Source organism: Sinohyriopsis cumingii, chromosome 12 (genome assembly GCF_028554795.1).
Source record: "Sinohyriopsis cumingii isolate HCF-2022 chromosome 12, ASM2855479v2, whole genome shotgun sequence".
NCBI lineage: Eukaryota > Metazoa > Mollusca > Bivalvia > Unionida > Unionidae > Sinohyriopsis > Sinohyriopsis cumingii.
In genome coordinates, this window is record NC_142972.1 from 82,322,886 (window position 1) to 82,332,203 (window position 9,318).

The window sequence follows — 9,318 nt, forward strand, 5'->3', positions numbered from 1 at the left end:
ATAAATAAGACATACATTTTATATACTCCCCCCCCCCAGTTTTGGAACGAGGTGAATAGTTAATTTGAATATTTATCTTAAATACAACAAGAAATTGATTTTAGTCATGTGTGGAAATGTTATATTTGGCAAGTTGAAATGTAACAGAACATGTTCAAAATAATAAAGTTTAAATTACATAGTTTGAATTTCTGCTTTTCTTGACAAATGTTTATTTTTTATGGATGATTTACCTTCCTTTACTTTTTCAGCAGAAGAAGGAGACATGATCGAAGCCCGCTTAGCGATGGAGAGTCGCAGGATGAGGGAAAGAATGTGCATGCCGAAAATAGGCAAAAACGAAAAGAAAACAAGTACGTTAAGAAGAATCCTCCAGAAGCAGACATACCAGTTAAGAAGGATCCTCCAAAAGCAGACATACCAGAAGTATTGTATGAAAACCCTGGAGCTGACCAAGAAAATTACTATAACGTTGAAGGACAAAACTCTGATTCGGCTGTCAATGCTGACCAGACTACGGGAAGTAGGAAACCCCCAGTCTTGAAACAAGATTCAGTCCCTACAATATATGCTCCTCCACCTCCTTCAGTGGAGGATAACAGGACTTCTATGCCACTTGAAATAGCTCCCAGCTGTCCTGTGATTGACGAAGATGATGATTATATTATTCCAGAGGAGCCCTCTAAAATAACTGTTGCCAAACGGCCACCGTACACTGGACGCACACCTCAAAACAATGACGGGGAACTCTATCTTGACATGCGCTCCACGCCAGGTGAGGAGCTGTATATAGATCCGGACTCAGGACAGGACCAAAAAAGTTACATGAACTTTGATGCTAAAAGCAAACCCATGGAAGATGAAGAGAGAAAAGGAGGGCCAAAGGACTACATTAACATGTCCAAACATGAGAGAGGATTCCCCTTTGGCGTACATCCAAAAAATATCAATGCCACACCGAGTTGGGAGGCAACAACACCAGTTACAATAAATGACGAGGAAAGCTACCAAAATGTGCTGTATGAAAATAAATCAAAACAAAACAAAAAACCACCAAGAAAGAAATAAAATCATTCCGATTATATAACACTGACTGCTGTGAGAGTTAACAAGGACATTCAGATGGCCCTGAGTCTCTTTCTGGTAAGGTTATGTGTGGTAGTATTGTAGATCATATTCCAACTGATGGAAGGGTCAGCAATGAACGTGCAGTGATTTATACTTAGTTAAAATGGTAATGTTAGTGGCAGAAATCTGAAATGAAGGTAGTCAAGTGTTTCTGACTTGCTTTTCGTTTACCTTAAACATTATCTTGACCACACCTATATATGTGATTATTAAAAAATGTATTCAAGACATCAGGTTAACAGCCGTTACTCAATGTTTACTGTATGGAGGATCGTAGCAATTTAGAAGTTGTCGGTGATATATTGTCCTCCTGTTGGTGAGAACGGAAGCTGTCATGATCTTCGGTTCCCACACTCGGAAAGTTACAGCAATGTAACAGTGGATTCATGGCTGTTTTTTTTTTCCACTTAAATATAAATGAACGACATGGTAAGCCTTAAAATAAGAATTGTAACTAGTAGTTTGTGTGACTGAGTATTTTATATCGGTGTTCTTGCGTATGAAAAATGAACTGTTCCACTAGTACTTATTGTGATAGAAAATCCAACAATACCGTAATATTGAATGAAGGAACTAATTTTGCCTTTCTGACGTACATGTTTAATTCTTGGCGCTGTGGATTACTTGGATTATCTGGTATCTCTTCCATCAGAGACCGCTTAAGATCGTCATTGGTGACTCCACGATGCGTATCGAGTCCCACTATATCAGTAGTTATCTCCCTTATCCTGCAGTGTTTGTAACGGCACTTTCAAAGCATTGTTGGCCATGTCATACTGAGAAATTTATAGGTAAGTGCCTTTCCAAGGAACTCGCCGAGGTATCGGTAGCTAACAGTGACCGGCCTGAACAGGCGTCGAATCATCGACGCATGGATTACGAACCCGCCGCCCTAACAACTATAAGACTTGAATTTATACTATGTGATAAGTGACATTTAAATTGAAAATCTTTTATTTAAATGTATCAGAAACCGGAGTTGAATTAAGCACCGTTGTTACATCGAAAATGGTAAACTGCATTCTTTATCACGACATAGGATCAGCGGCTTTACTAGAGTTAGTGTCACCCAGTGCGGTAACTCATGGTGTCACCCCAATTGACCCCCTTCAGTAACAACAGACCATTCAGAATCTTTAGTAATGTCATTTTGGTGTCACCCCCTCTGATGATGTCACACGGTACGGTCCGCACCACCCACCCCCACCCCCGCACATCCATAGTGACGCCACTGGATGGGTTGAATTTAACGACTAAAGCTCAGCAAATAGGTAGAACAAATTTCGTCCTGAAAAGTAGAAACGACCAACTTCTAGTAAGCATTTTTCAGTAAATTTCCCCCATACGTATGTTGTGTACCTGGACGAATGCAGGACTTGCTTGTCTTTGTGTGGTAAACGACGTCATTAAGTACAACATCACCAACCCGTTTTACCATATTTACATTGCTAACAAATTTAAATGTCATTTTATGTTTTCATTTTTCATACTTTTTCAAATTTGACCATTTTTGTCGATGGAACGTATGGAAAGAAACGTGATATTAATTAATTAATTCATATGTGGAAATAAAGCAGTAAAGACCTTTCGGACACTTGAATTCGATCAATATTAACATCGCACTGGTTTAAAAGAAAGTTAATTTCCAGTGATTCGGGTTCTCAGAATGTTTTAAATCGAAACCAGATACTAAAGTAAAAGTCTGAATATTTTGACGGGTCTGTAACTTTAATATAATACAGCAAGAAAAATGTATATTTGATGATCTTCCATAATTTTGTTTTTACTTATGTGCAGTACTTTAAACACTTAAGTTAACTTTTGTTCCTCTATTTATAGTCTTGATTTAAATGTTCATATACGTAATGTATCATTTCAGCTATGTCTTGTTTACCACTAAAAGTATTACCCCTACTTCGTGGACGGGTGCTAACATGAGCATATGTGTATCAATGGAGCAGCCGGGTGTGATTCTCACCCAGCGATTGTTCATCCTGCTATCAAATGTTTTGAACATGTTCCTTACATATACTTAAAGAAATTAAATGTTCCTCTTATGTAAGACCCGACATTCTGCATATCATTATAGAAATAAGTATGAAATGGCATTTACCTTCTTCATTCGATAGTTTCTTTCAGGTCGTCCACAATATTAGTTTAACTGATAACTACTCCCGTTTTCAGCCTCTTTTCTCGCGTGCCATATAAGGCCATAGCTGCTTTATTGGAAAAGTAAACAAATCGCAGTAAATATGATATGCATTGAATAAAGTATCCTAGAATATCCATATATGGCATAGAAAGCCTTATTTGGAAAACGAATTACCGCAAGAATCTCGTGTTTTCTGTCATGGTGAACAAAATACGGTCAGCGTGAATATACCAATATAATTTACCTGATGAAAGCTTAATAATTGTATCATTAGCCAAACTTCCTGAACAACATAAATCTACTTAGGTATTAGATTCTAATTACAGTCAAATTTTTTGTGTGTCTTTGACAATAGTTTTATGTGCTCCATTGTACGGTTTAGGATTATATCGTATTCTCAGCCAAGTTGAGGCTACGACATCGTAGTTAGGTTTGTTTTCCTCTTTAAGTAATCCTAATTTAAATATTGATATACTCAGTGTATCATTTCAGACAGGTTTTGTTTCTTTTTACGTAGTCCTAATTTAAATGTTGATATACTAGTATATCATTTCAGCTAGGTTTTGTTCCTCTTTAAGTAGACCTAATTTAAATGTTGATATACTCAGTATATCATTTCAGCTAGGTTTTGTTCCTCTTTACGTAATCCTAATACATATGATGCTGAAACACTCCAAGTATCATTTCAGCAAACCCTCCATTCATGATTTTAGAGTGATATTCTGGCTCGATCTAATTTATAATTATATTTGCAGTGCTCTCTGGAATATAACAAGTATTTCTTTGATGCAATAGATACACTTGGTTTTCGTTTAAATTGCATTTGACCGAAAGTATTAGAAAATTACTTTTGAAAATGGTCAATTCTTCAATCAACTCAAAACAATGTTTTTTTATGATCTTAATTTTATTATCGCTTGTATATACTTTGAAACTCCTAAACCTAGAAGCATTGCTGGCTCAAGTTTTGGGTTCCACTCTCTATTATTGCGAACCAGGAAATACTCCATACGATAACGGAACGAGTAATTCAAGTTATGTCTCGTATTCAAGCGACTGATGCCTGAGTTATTGACGTTTTGTTTAATTACTTATATGAAGATGTGCCTGTCCTATTTCTTTTTATATATAGCAAGATGTGATTTGTTACAATGCATATTTGACAGAGAAACTGATTCTATATTGTTCATATATTTTTACAGGGGTCAGTCATTTTATGCACGAATAATATAATATATGAAATGTGTGTGTGTTCGTGTGTGTGTGTGTGTGTGTGTGTGTGTGTGTGAAAGAGAGAGAGAGGTAGAGATTGGGGTGGGGGAGATGATATCTTTATTTTGGATACTTTGTTTACTACGGGAATGATATAATTGCTGCATACTCTTTACCACATCAATAATTTTTGTTTTGTCTTTGCCTGCGAATAAATTCTTCTTATGTATCTGGTAACCTCAATTGGTGCATAATTTCAGGTATTAATATATGTAAATATTATAAATAAACTTTAAATATATTGATGCGTTTATTAACGTAAATATTTTGTATAGATATTGTATATTCGCATATATTTTTGCTCATGATTCATTCAGAATAAAATAAACTTTACCGTGTATCAACCATTTTACATCACATGTCTTAATTTCATGGAATTTACGATAGAAACATCGTAGCATCTAGTAGAAACATTCCATTCTAAATAGGAACTTTCATTTTGTTTTCATGTATTCGCTTGTATACATTCACATGAATATGTGGTGCAAATCTTGCTGACATATATTTGTAAATCCTTTTTCCAATACTGGTTCCGGTTCAAACCCCGGCGGCCGGCCGAATCATCACTTATAAAAATGGTACTAACAGCTGCCTCGCTTGGCGTTCAGCATTAAGAAGTTAGTGTTAGGACTGGTCGGCCTGGTGTCAGGATAATGTGTCTTGGTGGGATAACATGCTGCATGTCTGTGGCAAGATGCCCCATTGCTAGACATCACTATAAACTGCAACAATGCAGACATCGAAGCGATATGACTGACAAATAGTTAAAGTTACGTTAAAAGTCCAAATCTCACACATGCACACGTACACAATACTGGTTCCATTTCGAGCAATCTGAAGTCGCAATACTTTATCGCGGCTCGTACGTTTAGTAGATAAAGTTTTTTTATACGGCAGTTAACTCAGGAAAAATATTTAAAATAAACGTCTGCAACTTTACATCCTTGCCAGCTTAAACCATTTGTTTGTTGGTTAATTTGTTTTTTTGTATTTATTACAAGCAATAAAGAATCGGCATCCCAATAATCGTTTCGGTTTAATAGTCTATAAATAAGCATTTATGTGTAGGGTTTGTTTTGTTTTGTTTTGTTACATACCTTTCCTTACGTGATGTTCTGTTTGCTAATCTCATATATGCAAACATGAGTTATTTACCTAATTAAATGATTATAGATATCCAGTGCGTGAATAATCGACACAAACTGATCACTCAATTACCATAGACCGAAAACTTAATGTTTAGCCAAATTACTATACTTTCGTGGTAAGGCTGGAAAACACGCCTACATTCTTTAGACGATCTATCCAAGAGTAGACTTATACAAAGATGGAAATGACATGCTGCGATAATTTCCCTCGTAGACGCACGCTTAAATATCCTCTCCAGTGTGGTTAACGCTAAATTTGCTCTAAAATATGCACGGTAACAGAGATAACGGTGGCGCTCTACAGTTTCGTATTTTCCATAGGGTTAGAATTTTAAAGAAAATAATTTCTCCGCGTTTTTCTCACTGGTTATAATGGCTATTTTTTAAAAAATAAACAAATATAAAACGTGTATTTTATATCTTAGGTATTGTTCAAGGAACCTTAACATTGTACCCATTCTATAATTATACAGACCATACATATTTATTTATTTCTACCGAAAAGTTTTAAAGGTGCAAGTAAGGCAAGCACTGTTCGATATTTGTCGGTAAAGCTCAGAGAGTACGTGAGATAACAGAGTCAACCTTGATCGTTTGATAAATACTGCGCTGCAACAGCATGGATATTCACTTTGCCAGAATGCCGCTTAAAGGAATCCATTTTGTATTAGACTGCGGCCCAACACAAGATTCAAGGCACACTGGTTAAGAGCAAGCTGAACCTGCTCGGCCTTTTACGTCATGTCGAGAAAGAAATATCAGATGTAATTCGTCGCATGTGGAACTATATTCGAACCGCATATGTACAACAAATCTTAGCTTAGAGAAAGTGTTACGAGTCTATGGTCGTAAACTAAGTAACAGAAAAGAGTGAAAACAAACAAGTTTTGTAAAATTAAAAATATAATTTTTCCAAGAATAGAAGTAAAAATTTAAATAGAACTTACGTTATTGTGAATTAAATCCCAAATAGTCCTAAACTTCCTACCACAAGTCCAACAGGATAGAGTATTCCCAATGAGTTTCAGTGGTGTTCGTAATTTTGAATGTGCTGATGTACTATTAGCCTTGAATCGACTGAATGTGCTAACAGTCTCGATGTATCATAATGATATAACCTAAATGATTTTAATGAATTCACAAAAATCCCCCAAAAAGTGATTTAGTCATAAAGTGAAAGAACAGATTCGAGAAAGAATGATTTATAAATAAATACTCCAAACATTTAACTGAAACACAATTTAAATGGATTCCACTAAAACTGATGTTATCATATGGCATTAATGATTCTAAAATAAACAACATTTATATTAAAAGTTAATACACCATAACAGAACCATGACGAAGGTCATTTATCCATCCAATTCGCAAACAACTAAAATCATTCTTAATTTATATTTTAAGAATAACCTTGATCTTGAACTCAACATTTGCAAATGTTTTTGCATTCAAGTAATACTGATCTTGAAAATAATCTAAAATCATAGACAATAATTAGCTGTATAATATGTTGCTGTTTTTTTTTTAAATGACATTAGTCAGGTAGGGCCAACATCTACTCTAAATTATGTACAAAAATGAATTCCACAATACAAATCAAATATACATAGAATATAATCACGGATAACAGCTAACACACGATACAAATTAAATATAAATATCATAATTTCACGGATAAAAGCCCACACACAATACAAATTAAATATACGTAGCATATAATCACGTATAAAAGCTAACACACGATACAAATTGAACATACATAGCATATAATCACGCATAAAAGTCAACACAAGATACAAATTAAATATACATAGAAAATAATCACGGATAAAAGTCAACACACAATACAATTGCAAATTAAGTATACATATCATATAATCACATATAAAAGTCAAAACACGATCCAAATTAAATATAGATAGCATATAATCACCAATAAAAGTTAACATACGATACAAATTAAGTATACATAGCGTAAAACCACCGATAAAAGCAAACACACAATACGAATAAAGTATACCTAGCATGTAACCACGGATAAAAGTCAACACACGATACAAATTAAATATACCCAGCATATAATCACGGATAAAAGCCAATACACAATAAAAATTAAATATACATAGCATATAATCACTATCATAAGCCAACACAGGATATAAAATAAATATACGCAGCATATAATCACGAATAAATGCCAACACAAAAATGCACATACCAATTATGTATACATAGCATTTAATCATGGATAAAAGTCAACACTTACACAAATTAAATATATATAGCATATAATCACCGACAACAGTCAACACAAGGTACAAATTAAATATACATAGCATAAAAACATGATAAAAGCGAACGAAAGATACAAATTAAATATACACAGCATATAATCACGGAGAAAAGCCATCACACGATGCAAATTAAGTATACATAGCATATAACTACGGATAAAAGTCAGCACACGATACAAATTAAATACACATAGAACACAATCACGGATAAAATCCAACACACAATACAATTAAAAATTAAGTATACATATCATATATTCACAGATAAAAGTCAACACACGATAGAAATTAAATATACATAGCATATAATCATCAATAAAAGTTAACTCACGATACAAATTAAGTTTACATAGCATAAAACCACAGATAAAAGCCAACACACAATTAAAATTAAATATGCATAACATATAATCACCGATAAAAGTCAACATACAATACAAATTAAGTATACCTAGCGTTAAACCACGGATACAAATTAATGCATGTAACTACGGATAAAAGGCAACACATAATTCAAATTAAAAATACAAAGCATATAATCCCGGATAAAAGCTAACACACGATACAAATTAAGTACATATATAAAATTATCAAAGACAAAAAATCCAATGCACAATAACAAACAATACACATAGTATATAATCACGGATAAAATTCAACACACTATACAAATTAAATATACATAGAATATAATCACGGATAAAAGGGAACACACAATACAAATATAAATTAAGTATACTAAGCATATAATCACGGATAAAAGTCAATACACGACACAAATTAAATATACATATATAATCACCGATAAAAGACACCACACGGTAAAGATTAACTATACATGCATAAAACCACCGATAAAAGCCAACACCCAATTCAAATTAAATTTACATAGAATATTGTCACCGATAAAAGTCAACATACAATACAAATTAAGTATGCCTATCATGTAACCACAGATAAAAGCCAACACACAATACAGATTAAATATACATAGCATATAATCAAGGATACAAGCCAACACACGACACAAATTAAGAATATGTAGCATATAATCACCGATAAATGTCAACACACGATACAAATTAAGTATACATAGCATGTACCACAGATAAAAGCCAATACACAATAAAAATTGAATATACATAGCATTTAATCACTGATATAACCCAACACACTATACAAATTAAATATACATAGCTTATAATCACTGATAAATGCCAACACACGATACAAATTAAATATACATAGAATATAATCATGGATAAAAGCCAACACACAATACAAATATTAATTAATAATACATAACATATAATCACGAATAAAA

General features: G+C 33.6%; 1 protein-coding gene across 4 annotated transcripts in view; it reads left to right on the forward strand.

Annotated features, from left to right (window-relative positions):
• Window positions 1–4,904, forward strand: part of LOC149786835 (uncharacterized) — an 81,575-nt gene extending 76,671 nt beyond the window's left edge. For 3 of the 4 annotated variants that reach the window (XM_089977358.1, XM_089977357.1, XM_089977359.1), the window contains one exon: window positions 252–4,904. In XM_089977358.1, the coding sequence (XP_089833484.1) occupies window positions 252–1,068 (817 nt within the window). In that variant the 3' untranslated portion in view covers window positions 1,069–4,904. The remainder of the gene's footprint in view (window positions 1–251) is intronic. The other variant, XM_089977360.1, reaches the window with a different exon arrangement.
• The last annotated feature ends 4,414 nt before the right edge of the window (window positions 4,905–9,318 follow it).